This window comes from Dicentrarchus labrax, unplaced genomic scaffold (assembly GCF_905237075.1).
Source record: "Dicentrarchus labrax unplaced genomic scaffold, dlabrax2021, whole genome shotgun sequence".
Taxonomy (NCBI): domain Eukaryota; kingdom Metazoa; phylum Chordata; class Actinopteri; family Moronidae; genus Dicentrarchus; species Dicentrarchus labrax.
Genome location: NW_026136709.1, coordinates 8,984,028 through 9,000,774, shown reverse-complemented (window position 1 = coordinate 9,000,774; position 16,747 = coordinate 8,984,028). Strand labels below are relative to the sequence as shown.

The 16,747-nt window shown below is 42.6% G+C and overlaps 2 protein-coding genes across 4 annotated transcripts; one reads left to right on the top strand and one right to left on the bottom strand.

The window, feature by feature from the left end:
* Nucleotides 1-234: 234 nt before the first annotated feature.
* On the bottom strand, nt 235-13,408 carry zfhx2 (zinc finger homeobox 2). 2 transcript variants are annotated; one of them, XM_051411493.1, is made up of 5 exons: nt 13,256-13,408; nt 10,918-11,076; nt 8,548-8,608; nt 3,969-8,173; nt 235-3,387 (listed from the first exon to the last, which is right to left on the bottom strand). In XM_051411493.1, exons 1-5 carry the CDS (start codon nt 13,259-13,261, stop codon nt 2,965-2,967), a joined length of 4,854 nt encoding a protein of 1,617 aa, XP_051267453.1. In that variant the 5' UTR covers nt 13,262-13,408; the 3' UTR covers nt 235-2,964. The 2 variants fall into 2 exon arrangements, with proteins under 2 accessions (XP_051267453.1, XP_051267452.1); XM_051411492.1 differs by lacking the exon at nt 13,256-13,408 and adding an exon at nt 12,681-13,223.
* Nucleotides 13,409-14,029: 621 nt separating this feature from the next.
* thtpa (thiamine triphosphatase) lies at nt 14,030-16,396 on the top strand. Of its 2 annotated transcripts, none has more exons than XM_051411524.1 (4): nt 14,030-14,148; nt 15,001-15,070; nt 15,356-15,847; nt 15,980-16,396. In XM_051411524.1, the coding sequence occupies exons 2-4, from the start codon at nt 15,001-15,003 to the stop codon at nt 16,078-16,080; spliced, it is 663 nt and encodes a 220-aa protein (XP_051267484.1). In that variant the 5' UTR covers nt 14,030-14,148; the 3' UTR covers nt 16,081-16,396. The 2 variants fall into 2 exon arrangements, with proteins under 2 accessions (XP_051267484.1, XP_051267483.1); XM_051411523.1 differs by having other exon boundaries at nt 15,353-15,847.
* The last annotated feature ends 351 nt before the right edge of the window (nt 16,397-16,747 follow it).

Below are 16,747 nucleotides of genomic sequence, written 5' to 3'. Positions count from 1 at the left end.
AATTAATACCAGGAACATGTGAATGGGTCATATAAATTGTCTTCCCCAGTGTGACCTTAGTGACCTTTGTCTAGGTATGCCACTCAGGTAAAACCTCATTATATAATGTTTATATGAATAATTAAACCCTTGTCTCTCTCTCTCTCACACACACACACACACACGCACACACACACACATACACACACAAAGGAACAAACACATGCCTCTACAGCACAGCAGACAGATAACCTGTGTTGTTCAACTGATTTTATTTCTTTTTCTGTATATCAAAGAAAGCATAATGGAGACCAAACACAAAAAGGCAGGTACAAGTGAGGAGGAAAAAAATAAGCTTAATCAAAAATCTAACAATTCATAACAACACTGCCACTATTATTGTTCAATATTCATAGGAATACCATACTGTTTTTGAGCAGAGGTGGCATTTAAAACCATTATGGATCAATAATAATCAAAAACAGTGATGAGTAGTAATGATAAATCGTATAAGTAGTAGTACAGTTATAACAATAGTGATAATCAAAGTGACAATGAAACATAGGGGAATAAAAAGCAGATCTCCATAAAAACCTATCTAGTTTGGACAGTGCAACACCGTGTCTGTGTGTGTGCGCGTGTGTGTAATCCCAGTCTCGAAGTTAAAGCACTCCAGTCCTTGCTTTACACACAAGATACAGTTTCCAACAGGAGTACAAACTATTACTCACGAAAAGGACAATTGTAACCCTCCTCGTTTCAAAAAAACCACACCAAGTGACTCTTAATGTTGTGTTAATGGCGGTGTTCATTTGAAATGTCTGTAGCTTGTGCAAAAATTGTGGACTAGTGCAAGTGTCAAGCCGTGGGATGTCCTTTACAGTTTGCATTTACGAACACCTCTCCTGCTCTCTGTCGACCTCAAGATTGCTTTTTGGTTTTTGAATGACAGAAAGCAAAGGGAGGATTACTTTGGAATATCAGTTATTTTTAATATATTTCTTTACAAAAGTTCATGTTTTAGTTTTGCATTTTGTTAAAACTATCAATAGTAACATTAATATACAACTTAAACTGAAGGAAAACATCTTTAGTATGTTATGTGTCCTTCAACACAGCACCATCTTATTAGCTCTCAGTCAACACATTTAATGTTTCCCAATTTGCTTCCAAGTTTTGAGTATCCATTAGTCCCATAAGAATACTAGTAATACCCAACTTTCTCCCTTGTCATGGTTTCCAGATATTAGATCTCATTTCACAGCACGTACATTACCAGAATTAGTAACTCTGTATCAAAACTGAACAAAACGAGGGAAAGAAAAACAAAAAAAATACAGGGAACAACCCATTTCAAGCCCTGTTCTCTTAATATTTCTAGAGGCTTGGCTTTTGACCTAAATAAAAATCTTTTACACCAGTTTTTAATTGCTTCTATTGTCATTTGTATAAATATTGAAGTAAATAAAATGAGTACTTAACTTTCCTGTCTTATGCACAGTATTTATGGCAAAGAAAACAATTTACAAAAAAAAACAAAAAAAAAACGGTCTGACCCTCCGTGCCAGGGGAGGATGAAATTAATCCACCAACATTAAAACGAGGCTCACCTGGGCTTTAATTTATATACCTGGTGGTGTTTCTTCTTAAGGCTGTTATATTTCTAACACACCGGTCAGTCGGTGAAAAAAACTTTGATTTTTCTCCCAACAGGTCTGAAGAGCTGCGTTTCAAAATGAGACATAAGAGCATCTGGAGGGAAAGTGAAATCCACAGGATCAAAGAAAGGTGTTGTAAAAAAAAAAAACAAGATAGTTGGTAATTATAGTCCTTGGCCGAGAGAATGCTGACAACTTTTACAGGCAGGATTTGCTATGTTTTAGATACAGATTATGACATTCAGATAGTTCCCCTTCCTCCTCCTCCTCCTCCAAGATGAATATAAAAGCATTTTGGAACAGAGCTCTTCTTCATTTGTATACCCAGGTCTGCTTGCACAATATTATGCTTACACTTAAAGCATTTTTCATTAGACTAGCAAAAATCAATTTATTTCACGTGATTTATATTAAGGCATCCAACATGCATTAAAGTATCTCTCCATAAAAAGACACTTGCATTAGAATGCTTAAAAACATTTCAAACAATGTAAAATGTGTCAAAGTGCGGTATGCCAAGATTCTACTTTCCTCAGCCTCTCTTTTTGCCCTGTCTATTTGGATTGTCGTGAAAACATGTAAATGGGGACAATTCAACAGCCCTATTCTCTCTAAAGTACCTCTTTTTATATCCCAAATGAGTGGACACAACACTCTTCAAACCACACACTCCTGTAGCAAATAAAAAGGTGACAGTCAATACCAGTTCTTCCTCTCCCAATGGTTCTGTCCAGTCATATTATATCCAAGCAATCGTTGCCCTAAAAGTGAAAGTAGGCATGAGAAAAGCAATTCCACAGGAGCAAACTGGGAGTTATTAATGTGAGTATTTTGTGTTATTATCCCAAAAAGTGTTTCCGGGCCTACCGTCAAATGGCCACTTCCAAAGAGGAAAACACTTTTGCATCAGTCTTTAGGGTAGGACAGTTCAAGCATGGCGAGTTGAGTGCCTTTACAAATTATAGGAAGGTCATTGAAGTACAGTAATATATAACCACAGGCTTAGGACCAGAAATGTTTGAATAAAGTGTGTGAGGATTGAGGGAGACTTGAGATGTGTTCATCACTTATCAAACAGCAACTGGTTAAGTGTGAAGCAGCGTGGAAATAGTCTGCTGTTGTATTGGAATCCAGGTGAAATCTATAGCTGAACAGATTTTGAGTCAGTGAAGGTTGAGCAAGGGATAGCGGGTGCAGGGGGAGCCAACTTCAAAAACTAAAGAATATTAGCTTTTGAGGATTAGTGCTCAAATTTGTTTATTAAAATCTGAGGAGCCCAAATGGGTCCAAGAATAGTCAATGTGCAGACCAATCCTGATCTGAGTCTTTAACTGTTGCTGGTGGCCGTCGGTGGAGGCGACTCGATAACCATCTCCCCTCCAGAACCAGCGCTGGTTACAGGAGTGGAATGAGAGCCTGGCACGACACTGCCAGGTCCGCCATTAGCGGTTCCATTCTTGTTGACGAGCGTCGTCGGCTGGCCAAAGTTAGTGGTTCTCAGGGTTGCCAGATGACGTGGGGAGAAGACGTGGGCCCTCGCTGCAGCCCGGGATTCAAAGGAGACGTTGCAGGCGTCACAGTGGCCCGTCAGGGTCTCCTTTGGCACTGGCTGGCCTGCCATTGGGGAAGCTGGAGGTTCAGTAACTGTCAGCTGAACAGGTTTGGGCAGGATGGGCCGATTGGCTTTGAGAGCGTTGTACTGCAGGTAGCTTCCTGAGCTCATGTCCACCTTCCCGCCTGACAGAGGAGACTGGGAACCAGGACCAGGGAGGGAGAGAGGGAATATGTTTAATGTCACATCATTTAAAAGGATTGACTGAACCATCTGACTAATATTCAAGCTATCTATATGCAAATATAATATGTGTTCTTGAGCAACAGTTTGAGTACTCAAAACTACGCAATACCATACTCAAAATAATCAATATATATACTATTCTTACAGTAAAAATGTTCTGCGCACTAGAGTTGAAATCCATTTCATAATATAAATATTCTGACATTTCTAACACAACATGGCAAATATATGCAAAATGTCAAGGTAATCAACTATGCTCAGAAAAAAAAAAAGATTATTTCTAATTACAATGATTTGGCACAAATCATTCGGTTAATTTCCTAATTGTCCCCCCCCCCAAAGTTAACCGTAGTACGATTCTACTGAAAATCAGTTATCACCCAGCTCTTAAAAAAAAAAAAAAAAAAAAAAAAAAGTTCCCCCTTCTCAGTGACCTACCTACCTATCAATGTCTTACTGTATATGCTATAATGTGATTTGGTACCAAAGGCTTTAAGAAAAGTACTCTATAGTAAGTCTACTCGCCAGCTTACCATTTTCTCTTGCTGCAGCCTCCAGCGCTTCTCCTTGGCTCTAGTGTTTTGGAACCAGATCTGCACCACCTTGAGCGGCAGGTTGAGTTCGGTGCCGATTGCCTCACACTCCATGGCGTTAGGGTGGGCACAGGTCTCGTAACAGGACTGCAGGATGGAGAGTTGTAGGCAGGACAAGTGTGTGCGTGGCCTTCGGCTGGATGAGTGGGGCAGAAAGCTGCTTTCCGTTGGGCTTGATTTAGCTATGACCGGGGTGGAGGGGCTGGCCACTTTGGCAGAACTGGGGGTATTCGGGCTGACTGGCGCAATGCTGGGGGTGGGAGGAGGGGGGATGGTACGAGGAGGCGTGTGTGTGGGGAGAGCCAGTTGTTCTCTTGATATAGTGTTGATCTTAATGGGGACTTTGTTGGTCCAGTAGTTCAGCCCATTTTGTTTTTGTGGCACCACTGTTGTGGCAGGGGGCCTGTTGTTGATGGGAGTTGTGGGAAGCTTGGGCACCATGCGGTTAGTGGCCCCCGGTCCGGGACCCACCTCGTTTTCATTGTCTTTCTCCTCATCCGTCTTTTCTTCCTCGCTCTCCTCTTCTAGCTTTCGTTTCTGGGCTGGTCGCGGGGCAATGGGGATTGGATCCTTGGGTGGCGCTAAGAGGACAGGGGGGTTGACTTTGGGTGCAACTTTGACCATAGTGACGTTGCTGGTGGTTTCGAGCTTAGTCTTTGGCACTGCAGAAGCACTGCTGCTCACAGGACAGACTGTGGTCGAGGAAACAACCTCCTTGGGCTTGATAGGAACTGGGGTTATTTTTTTCACCACAGCAGGCTTGCCCAGCTCCTTTACAGGCTCTCTCTCTGTCTTCATCAGGGTGCGCACAATTGGAGTAGTTGTGATGCACCCAGTATTATTTGAAGGCGGCTTGTTGGAGAATATGGGTTTGGAAAGGGGCCAGGTAAATTTGATGAGAGGTTTGCCGACTGCTGCCAGGGTCCCGTCACTTATGAATCGGACCTCACCCTTCCGCTCCCTCGCCCTCATGTTCTGGAACCAAATCTGAACAACCTTCTTTGGAAGGTGGACCCACTCTGAAATCTGTTCAAACTCATGTTTCCCAGGGTTTGGGTCTTTGAAGTAGCAGCCATACAGTATGTCAAGTTGTTCAGCCTGAATGATGGTCCTTGAACGCCGCATATCCCGATACCTTTTTCCTTTGGACTTTCTCTGCTGCTGATCCTGCTCCTTTTCCTTCTCTCTCTCCTTGTTTCTCTCCCTTTCCAATAGCGTGGCATTCATCTTCTCTGCTGCCCTCATGTAAATACTAGACTTCGTCATGTTATTGCAGTTGACCAGACTCATACTGCTGTTACAAGAGGGCATGGTAACAGATTCAGGCTTCACCTGGACGACTACCAGTCCTTTGGATGTGGGCCTCAGGCCAAGCCCATCCAGCAACTGTCCCTTCTGTGCTGCAATTTTATCAGCCAGAGATGATGAGGAAGAAGCTGATTTTGAGTTGTTTTTCCCCATGCTGAGATCCAGAGCTGACTCACATTCACCACCATTGGACAGGTAGTGAGAAGTTTGGTTGTGGGAGGAGAGAGAATGCGAGAGAAGAGAGCTGGAGAAGCGTGTGATAGTTGGTGGGTTAGGAAAGATGGGTACCTTGCTCCCATCTCCAACCATTGACGGAGTAAGAGAAAGAACATAGGGGCTGAGGAACTGGGTGGAAAAGGGAGCAAGGGACAGGGGGAGTGAGTGGAGAGCACTGGTTGGAATCTCATGGTGGTCCATAATATGGGACAGTGAGCTTGGAGGATCCCCTTGGGCCTCCAACTCTAAATCCACATCTGGGTCTTGTCTTTCCTTCTTCACCTCCACCTCGTCGCGCTCAAACTCCACCTTTCGCTTTTTCCTCTTGGCCCTCTGACTCCCTCCACCCTCCTCATCTTCATACTCATCCTCCGCGTCGGAGAGAAACACAGTTGTGGAGCGTAAGACCTTTCCTCCAACTGAGCCCTTATCGCCGTGGACCTCAGACTGTGCTTCATTTTTAGCAGGGCTCTCAGGACTGTCCCTCAAAGACCCATTCTGACTTTCTTCATCAGACACAATGACAGAGGTGTATACCTCATTTTCTGAGTCAGAAGTGAGACATGAATCTCCCTGACCCTCCCTTCCCAAATCTCTCTGTCTGTGTTTCCCTCTTGTGCTAGACAAATCCATTGCTTGGCTACCTGAGGCTTCAGCATCATCCTCACCTTCTGCTATAATCAGTGAGCTTTCCTCGTCATCATAGTCATTGTCAGAACTTTGGGCATGCCTTGTAAATCGTGCCAGGCGTTGCAGGTGCTCTAACTCTGTCGCCCTCTGCCTCTGTTTTGCATGTCGGGCTCGGCTCAACCACCTACGTACCTCGTCCTCAGAAAGTCCCACCTCTCTGCCCAGCGCCTCGCAGTCCTCATGGGGAGGACTTGCAGCATCAGCCTCACTACGTGACTCAAAGAACGCCCAGAGAACCTCCGACTGGAACTCTGACAGCACTGGAAGGTCTGGATAAATGGATCCCATTGCATTACAATGGGGTCGAGTTTGGTTGTGAGTTAAGGCATTTGTACTCGAGCTGGATTTTGGGGTGCCAAGAGAACCACAAGGGCTAGTGCCTGATTGTGATTTTTGCGGAGTAGAATCAGGGCTAAGTGTAAGGTTTAGATTTACAGGACTGAGGCTTGAGTTGCTGAGAACAGATGCAGAAGGCGAGAGGTTCTTATTGCGGAGGCTCTTGTCTGTGCCCGCTGGGGAGAGATTGAGGCTAGCTGCTTTATCACCTTCCAGGTCCAACTGATTAGTCGAGCTGTCTCCATCTGTTGTGCTATCTCTACGTCCCTTCCCATTGTCTTCACTATTCTCAACCTTCACTTTGCTTTCTATATTAGGAATCTGTGCAAATTCTTTACTGTCCTCTTCCTTTATTTGATCTGTTTTAATGTTCTCTGTAGTCCAGTTATTCCTGCCCTTGATCTGATCTGAGATCTTCTCTTCAACTGTCTCACCACTGTCCTGCGTTTCTTGATCTCTCTCGCACTTTATAGTGGGTTTTTGTTCTTCCAGGCAGGGCTGCACGCTTGTTTGGAGTCCTACAGAGGGCCACTGGTTCTGTAAGCTGTTTAGTCTTTGGGTTAGGAGGGCTTGCTGGGCTGGGCTGAGACCTACGAATGGCACACACTGGGTGAGGAGCTGACCTTGCTGGTTCTCTTGGTGCTGCTGGGTTTGGGCTTGGAGCCCATTCAAGATCAAGGGCATGACCATTTGAGGCTGAGGCACGAGCTGAGACACGGCAGCACCAGGAGCAGCACCAGCGGCGAATAGGGAGGGGAGGAGGGAGTGTGAGAGGGTGCTGGGACTAGATGTGAGGAGGGTGAGAAAGGCTGAGACTGCCTGAGCTGAGGCTACAGGGGAGGTGAGCAGGGAGGGAGCCACTTGTGAAGTTTGAATCTGCTCTCCGTCTTTTGTTGTCGTCACCATCAATGTCCCAGGAGCAGCACAGCTGGTTGTGGTAGCCAACTGACTGGACCCACTTCCAGATGTGGTCACTACAGCGTTTGGAGCACTGGTGGTGGTGGTGGCTGCTGCGCTGTTTGCAGCATGTGCAACAATTCCAGCATTTCTGCTGCGGGACTGGTGCAAGACAGATTTCATATGGCTCTCAAGGGTGATGGCATGATTGTAAGAGACTCGACATACAGCACACTGGTAGGGTTTGTTTGATATATATGGCCTAGACAGGACAGGAACCAAGAGAGTTTGGGGATCATTTTCCCCACCTTGTTTTGCGGAGCCTGTTGTCATCCTCTGAATGTGGGATGCAGAGTTGTAATGAACGCTCAACGCAGTTCTGCTGGGAAAAGTTTCCAGGCAGGCGTTGCATTTGAACGACCGGGTGTTATTTTCAGCTGGCACACCACTTTTACCAACTGACTTCTCACAGGCGTCTGGGATTTCTGTGTTTTCAGTTGCATTTTGCTGTTTGGCTCCTGTGAGTTGATTTCCCTCCTCTTCTGGCTCCGGCTCAGCTTCACCTCCCTCCTGTTCCATTATTCTCTCTTCCTCCATCTCTTTGTCTCCAAGTGTCTGGGTAGCGTCTGAACTCTCACTAGATTGGCAGGGATCTGAACTGACGTCTTCAGCGTGCTTCAGTTGTGAAGATTCAGCATCTGAAGAAATGAACACATGTTTAAATTTTGTGTAACAACAAATGGAGTATTAACTGATAACAGAAGTACACAATTGCACACTGAATTTAACAGTTTATCGGCTCATATGAACCTTCCCCACCCCCACCCAACCCACATTAGGGGTAATTTTCCACCATTTCAAACACCATTTCAGTTCCACAAAGAGAACCACATTGTAATGAGCTGTTTATGAAGTAAATCAGGTTTGGCCAGCTAAGAAAAAGTCAGTACTTAATACACACCTAATCATTGTTATTATATAGAACAAAAAAAAAGGATGCATGTGTGTTATTACAGGGTTCAATTTTCTGTTCATGATTTTAAATAATTTAAAAAAGTTTTTCCACACTCACCTGTAGACTTTTGAGCACCTTTGTCCTCCTCTCTTGCACTGGCAGCCTTTTTTAGAACAGCCTGTTAAAAGAAAAATGAAAGGAGAGAGTCAGCAAAATTCCCATAGCTAACTTAACTCTGCAACAGCTCCTTTCAGATGAGCTGAATGCTATGTCGCTTTTGAGCAGCACAACATTTGGGCGTGGCACATAGATGTGTGGTTATATTACACATAGCAACCCCGGCTAGCCTTTAATTTGCAAATTACCCTGAAGGCATAAATTAAGTGGTCTTTGATCAGTTCATCCACCAATAAAATCCCCTCTATTTTTTAACACTTTACATACTAAATTGTTATGGACCCATTATAAATAGTGTGTCCATTGAGGTGCTTACTTTTTGCAAATTTATACTTAGGAAATACCGAGGTTCCTACACATTATCCATCTTAATATCCCATACTTTCCAGACTCAAAGTTAAGTTATTCTTTATTAGTCCCTATAGGGAAACTCATTCTCTGCATTTGACCTTGCCTAAGTACTCGGAGCAGCGGGCAGCCACCGTGCAGAGCTCGGGGAGACGTCGGGTTTTAAAATCTAACTGTCAACATAAGGGATGCAAATTGTACGTGTTTCAATTAATGGGATCAATTAATCCTAATTAAAAATAATAAAATAAAGATTTTGCTTATACTAAATATCAACAAATGTGTTTTTATCCTTAAAGCTTATTTTCCACAGCACATTACTGCATATTCTTTAACAGCACTGCATAGCATATGAAACATATAAAGACTTAGAGGCCTAGATACATTAAACACATAATTAGCATACTCAAACATCTCTGCTAACAGAGTCTTATAAAAACGACGCTTAAAAACAACCAAATGTAATGCAAATAATCAAATCGATGGGTTAATTGTTATTATCCTAAATTAATATGCATGTTACATTTTGTATGTATGCCATCATATCACCAAATAACTGCAAGAAGATCAATATCAACAAACCTACACAAGTTCAATCAGCATTTTATTCAAGCAGCCATGCTAAAACAGAGCAAGCTTATTCAGTTTTTGTCATGCAGATTAAAGTAAATGTATACCATGAACCCCTACAGTAACAGAGGGTTCATGTACAATTCACCAGAGAACTAGAAAAGACAACTAAAATCTCTTTTATATGGCTTACAATTTCCTTTTTACTTATCTACTACTTATCCAGACCTGGACAACACTCAAATAAAATGTCATACTCTTCCATATTGTGTAAGGACCCTGAAATACTTTCAAACTAACATATTTGGTCACTGGTTAATGCAAACAATTTAATATTCAAACCATGAAAATAACAAACACTAACTTATTGCTGACGGTCAAAAAATAGAATTTGCACAAACAAATCATGAAAACAATACACTCATCTGTCAACTAATAATTCAACTTCTCTCTTTATTACTAATGTATTAATTGATTATGCAGAAATAGGTGTACGTTTTCCCCGACTGTAAACAATCTTGTCAAATAAATATTTTGTCCAGCTGTGGGTCTTTGGATAATATTTTTAGTAAGAAATGTATTAGATCATTTATGTTTAGACAGAAGTCATTGTATTTAGTTAAAACAGCTGAATAAAATACTAAAATATGATGGACACTGACTTACATTATATATTTAGTAATAACATGTTACACCCATACGCTATTACCTAGTAATTACATACGGGAATGTCAGAGGATTCACATTTTTGTTTAATAAAACTTGTTAAAAAAAGTTGTGCCTATTTTCATGTTTCTTTATTGTGCTTTAGTGAGCAAACCAGGGGATTCATAAAGTTAACCATCCACTGGACACTTGTTCATATACAATATGTACAACAGAGGGTGGACACAGCAAAAGAAACAAATCATAATACAGTAGCTCATCAGGGAATACGGGTTTGGTGAAGTTTAGATATGTGTTTAAGAGTTATTTTGAATGTTGGTGAAAGGCTACTTATGACCACTGTTCCTCTTTGCTGATGCAGTTGTCAACTTGTCACATTGCATAACTTTGCACTGTTTGATACAGATGCCCCAGCAGTTCAGGCATCAACTCTCAGGCCCTTCTCACCTTGAGTGCCTCAGAAAGTTGAACCAACATCTTTGAGTGTCACACACAAACCCTACTGACCTTCATCAAATTTGTATTTATGCAGTGCTACAGCATAGCAAGGCATTTGATGATTAGCCCAACTCCTGTATCAGCCAGCAACAAGTTAAACATTATGCACATAATGAATGTACTACCCACGGTAATCAAGTTCTACCCCTCAGATAGTAAAACTTGCGTGGGGGAAAGAAAAACAAACATGTGAACTCATGATATATTTATGATTTCAGCCATACTTACAATGTCCAGCAGTTTGTCGACACAAGATGGAAGTACGCTGTGTTGCTCAGTGAGATGTAGAGACAGGGAGGATCGGTCAGCTTGTCCTTTTTGGCACAGGGGGCACAGCCACTCTGCCACTCCATTGCTTTCACTGTTCACCGTCTCTCCAGACTCCTCCTACCCAAAAAAGGGTAAAAAAAAGGGATGTTTGTGACTCTTTCTGGAGGTGTTATTATTGATCACAAATGCTGTATAAAGTGTGATGCAAGTTCCTGTGACCACGATCGAGAGGGTAGCTGCACCCACACACATAAAAGCATACTGTTGATTGTTGGTGACCGGCACTTATTATGCATTGCTGTGTTTAACAATTTGAACCCACAATCAAAAGCCAGTTAGCATACCGTTCAATAAGCATGTTGTGTCCTTTTTAATAGTAAAACTAATCCGAGATCAGTATCTCATTCTCCCTGATCTTTTGAAGTTTAATTCCCGACTTCTTAAACAACATTAGCCATGTTTTGTAGGGACATTCCCAACATTTTGTCTGCTATGGCCTAAACACAAATAAACACAATAATGCAACTGTTTAAACAACATCTCTGTAATGTAAAGGAGTATCCATCTAATGCTTTCATTAGATTTTACATTGCACTCTACATAAAAGACCTATTGTTTCATGCCGCTTTGCATTCAGTCTTAACTTTCAACTAACTGATCTGATATGTGCACATGAAACACATTAAATGTAGAATATACTGTGGTAACACTGCACAAATTATAACATGCACTTCCAATTTACAATGAGCATACTGTCTCTCTAACCACTAACCCCCCCCCCAGCTTTAACCAACAGAACATGTATCCAACATATCAAACATGACCAGCGATCGTACTGCATTTCCTCGACACGCATGGTCAAATAAATGTTACTCCCATGCAGTTTTTAGATAGTCGGAATAGACCAAATAGTGTGGATTGTATTTACCACCCAGCAGCAGCAGCAGCAGCAGCAGCAAACAATTCATAATCCCAAAATGCAACCGAGACAGCAATTCATGCTCATGAGGAGAAATACCAACACAGCTCCAACCCTCACTTCCTCGCCATGCCAATTAGCAAGCTAGCAGGGTTATATGAGCAGATAATATGTCGACAAGTCTGTATCTGCAGAGTGTATCATGTGTAAAAGCTCCTCATCACGAGTTTCATAATTAAAAAGCCAAGATATAACTAGACTGACGTCTCTCTACTCAGAGTTGGCTAATTAATGAGCGGTCTAATTAGCTATGCCGACCAGAGATGAATCAATTAGCTAGCAAGCTAGGTTGAGAAGCCCCCCTGTAACGTCGCATTACAGTCGTGTTTCTGGAAATGCTGGTTAGCTGTTAGTTTTTCTCAAATTACCCCCGCAGTGATAGCTACTCACTTCTCTCAAACTGCGAAACACCGAGCAGGCGTCGGTATAACCTCGTCGCTGGCTCTCGGCTGTACGGTCATGAAATTCATAAACAAAAAAAAAAACCCAAAAAAAAAAAAAAAGAAAAAGGGGGCTGAGCTAATAACAGTCGTGTCACTTTGCTAGCTAGCCTGTTAGCAGGCAGAGATAATTAACCGCTCCTCAAACTGTCTCCCAACTGGTTAGTCTCCGCTCCCCGCAAACTCTGCCCGGTCCAGGTGGGAACTGCAGCTTCAATACACCGACCGAGTTCACCCAGGATAGAAAACACACTCACTAGGCTTCAGAGCAAAAAAACCTCGGCCTCGAGTTATGTCCTCACCCCTCTGATTGTGGGCTGCCAATCGGGCATCTAGTGTTGCACCGCCCGCCGCCTGCTGCTCAACAGCGCAAATTGAGGCCTAGCCGGACTAAAGCCATTTAATTAATGAACGTGGGCTCCGTTTACAGATGTGTTAGAAAACACTCGCACCCCCTCCTCCCTCGCCGCCCAGCAGACCCCCTTTTTGACGCGTCCTAGCGCTCAAATCCATACCTTAAATACTTACGGTGCAACACATGGCCATTTAAACTATCATTTTTTAACAGCTTGGAGCCGTAATTGGCGTAAGAATTAAACGCTAAAAAAGCTACTTGAAAGCGGAGTACGTGCGCCGCGGTCGCCTCGACGATGGGGGTGGTGTAAGGGAGAGCAGGCGAAAGAGACGAGAGGCAGAAAAAGTTTGGGATTTAATGTTGGATTTCTATAAGGGATCGGATTAGTATGTGGCACAATCCGTCGTTGGCTCGATCCTCTACCGGTCGCAGGCCACTCTCGCCGCTCAAATCAGCACAATTAACCGATCGCGGATGACGTTTTAATTAAGTTCGGGGAGCAATTAGCTAATGCGTTTTTACCTGCATGGTCGCCGCTCCAGCACGCACACACACACACACGCTTCCTCTGTGGCTCCTCAGAAGTGAAAAGTTTTCTGCCCTCCCTCTCTCTCTCTCTCTCTCTCTCTCTCTCTCTCTCTCTCTCTCTCTCTCTCTCTCTCCTGTTCTCCCCCTCCCTTCATTCGCCCTATCCCTCTCTCCTTCCCCTCTTCCCTCAAGTAAACAGACCACAGCTCCCCCCCAAGGCTGATTGCTGACATTCAGAGGGGACAGACACGGCTATCAAATCCCTTATGTAACCCCGCAGATATTAGAGATTATTAATGTATGCTGAAACACCGATTACTTATTGAGCAATACAGATAAAAGGAGGAGTGGAGGGGGGTAAAATAATAATAAAAAAAGGATGATAGATAGTTTTCAACAAAAAAAAAAAAAGAAAGTATGTGGATGCCTAGATTACACGGAATCCCCTTTAATATGAAACCCCTGCCTCGGTTCACAGTAAAAAAAAGGTGAATAAAAAATGAGTCCCCATTCTGCCAACTCGGATTGTCACAAAGAGTGTGACGAGTTAATTAAGGCTGAATAATGGAGATGTGACCGCGAGAGGCTTCACTCCGCGCCATCCGCGAGATTTATGACATGTTTTCAATCAAATGATGAGGTGTGGCGCATATCAACAGTCGGCTATGTGGAATAAATATTTATGAAGCAGAGAGGATTAAAACTGCACCATCTGTATGCCCCTGCGTTACTGGGACAGGAAGTGATGTCCCTGAATACACTGATAGGTGTCTCTGAGTGCGCCTGTGCGAAAATAAACTTCGCTGACGTGTAGGGGCTGCTGGGATTGATCTGTCGCTCACTTTCTGATGCCGAATTGTTTGGATTTGAGGACTTGACCCGTGAAGGTGTGTGCGAGTGCGATGCGCTACGTAGACGGGTTATTTTTTTTAAGTCAGAAGTTCAGTTTGGTGTTTTCCACTCGTAGTTCATGTATGACTCCGCAGCAGCAGCAGCTTGGGCTGAATGACTCCAGCCTTATTTGAATGGCACAGGTGCAGCTACAGGAGCTGCTGCTGTGTGACTTTATAGTAACACAGTTGGTACAGTGACAGTTCAGTTTGGAGCACTTACAGACAGTAGCCATTCAAACAGAATAACTATAAAATGTATAACTAAGCTAAAAGAGAAAGGTGAAATACAGTGTTGGGAGAAGTGTGCATAGCTTTTGATACTACAATGTTAGAAATAGTTAATTAAAAGTCGTGCATTCAAAATGTTACGTAGTACATCATCATCATCATTATTGTTGTTGTTGTTGTTGTATTAGATTATTATTACGAGTGCAATACTGTGTAAGATGTATTTTAATACAGCAGGTTGAATTAATGTGGTAGGTATCTTTAAATGATGCACCCACCCTTTCTGGAAGGGCATTATATTTTGTATGTAATATTGTAATCTGCAGAGTCGGCTAACTGACTAAAGCTGTGAAATAAATTATTATTATATTATTATATAAATAAATATTTCCGTCTTAAACACAGTTGTTCCAAACTTCAAGTATAAAATGGATGTAATCAAGCAAAATACAGGTGCCTCAAAACTGTTAATTCCCATTAAATTGTGAGTGTTGAGGGCAAACAAAACAAAAACAACATAACCTTTATATAAAACCTATATCTATGCCGATTAGGTTACTTAATCTCAAAGCAGGCTAAAGTGAAAGTAGCTGTACTGTATTGTTGGTGTCATTTCAGATGAGCGTGGAAGTGGAAAGAAAGTTTTTATGCAGTGCTGACACTCTGAAAACACTGGAGGAGATTGGCGGTATGTGTTTAATTTGTCTACCACACTTTCATGCATGGGTAAATTTAGAATTGAGGCATTTAACTGATGCTGTGATCCACATCAACTCACAAATGGTCACTAAAGGACTTTTACAACATTTAATGACACTAATTGCTGTGGTTTGCTCTGTATCTGTAGTGACACTCACCATCTGTCTCTTGTTAATAATGAAGTTTAATTATCTGCATCAGCCTCGTTAGTATTTTTATATTTATTTACCCATTTGTGAAATCATCTGTCTCTCTTCCTTCTTTTACTCAGCAGTGTGTGTAGGCCAGCGCCAGTTTCTTGACCAGTACTTTGACACCCCCAAGTTTGACCTGACTTTAAAGGACATGTGGCTGCGTAATCGTAAAGGATGCTGGGAGCTCAAGTGCCCAACACCAGTTGACAGGACGGAAGAGACAAGTGGAGAGCAATCTAAAGCGGCAGCACTGTGTACTCGCTACAAGGAGATAACCAACCTGCCTGAAATTCAAACGAGAGTGAGAGAGGTCGTAAAAGACGTTTGTGAGCGCCGAGAGACGAGCTCCTCACAGGAGGATGAGGAGTCTTGGCTGAGCAAAATTAATCTGGTATGCTTTGCGGCGTTTACAACTGTGCGGCGGTCATTCACTTTGGAGGAGGAGGGGGTGCAGATAGATCTCGACCAAGCTGACTTTGGCTACCACGTGGGAGAGATAGAGGTCCTGGTACCAGAGGGAGGAGATGTGCAGTCTGCCTTGGAGAAGATTGAGAGAACAGCTCGGAAGCTGGGTGAGCTCAAAGCTGTCAAATATATATAAATATAACATGTTCACTATCATGTGTAATATTCATCATGTAGGATGTCACTTTGCCTTTCTGTGACCTGCTTTCATTGACATAAATATTTGTTCTCCTCCACAGGTCTGACTGGAGATCAGCGAGTGGAAGGGAAAATGAATGTTTACCTTAAAAGAAATCACCCAGAGCACTACGCAAAACTACTGAGTGAACATGTTCTGTAACACATATTATATATGTAATGTATTTTAGGATGTACATATCTGTAAAACAAACATATTATTTATTAGAAATTTTAAAAATGTGTAGCTGTATTCGCTCACTGTACGTTTCCTGAATTTGAAACTTTAGACAGCAACAGGCCTTTGAAATTTACACATGCGGGGTGCTCAATGGCTGCTGTCATCTCCACTTGAACCCTTTGTGTCCTATGCGCCACACGCAGCAGTTATGTTTTTGTGTGGCAGTAATATGGAGAGTGTGGGAGGAACTGTGAATACTGGAAATAAATGGGGTGCCAAACTGTCGATTCACCGTTAATGATGATACCTTGGTGTGTTTATTAGACACTCTCAGATGAAAAGCTGGTTTTTCATCCCCAGCACAGTTTGAAGGTTTTACCTGTATTTCTGTCAGAAACTACAGCTTCTTATTGCTGCCCCCGGTCTTACATCATCAAGCCTCCTGCATGATACCATTTTTTTGCAGCTCCCACTCAGTGCTTGTTTCCAAATTTATGAATCTTTACATTCATGTTGACATTTCAGTAATTTAGCCCTATGAAATGGGTTTGGGAGGGATGATATATGTCTGCTTTACATTATCCTGTTAAAAACATGATATTTGCATTGCAGGTAACAAAAGGGTTTCCTTATTTTGATTACGGTACAA

Bases quoted from the DNA above. Each gene is read 5' to 3' on its own strand.
- zfhx2 (XM_051411492.1), bottom strand. From the start codon at position 12,710: ATGCCCGATTGGCAGCCCACAATCAGAGGG. The intron at 11,077-12,680 runs GTGAGGACATAA...TTTTTTGGGTAG, and splicing joins GGCAGCCCACAATCAGAGGG to GAGGAGTCTGGAGAGACGGT. The intron at 8,609-10,917 runs GTAAGTATGGCT...TTCTTTTAACAG, and splicing joins TCGACAAACTGCTGGACATT to GCTGTTCTAAAAAAGGCTGC.
- thtpa (XM_051411523.1), top strand. From the start codon at position 15,001: ATGAGCGTGGAAGTGGAAAGAAAGTTTTTATGCAGTGCTGACACTCTG. The intron at 15,071-15,352 runs GTATGTGTTTAA...TCTTTTACTCAG, and splicing joins AACACTGGAGGAGATTGGCG to CAGTGTGTGTAGGCCAGCGC. The intron at 15,848-15,979 runs GTGAGCTCAAAG...TCTCCTCCACAG, and splicing joins GAGAACAGCTCGGAAGCTGG to GTCTGACTGGAGATCAGCGA.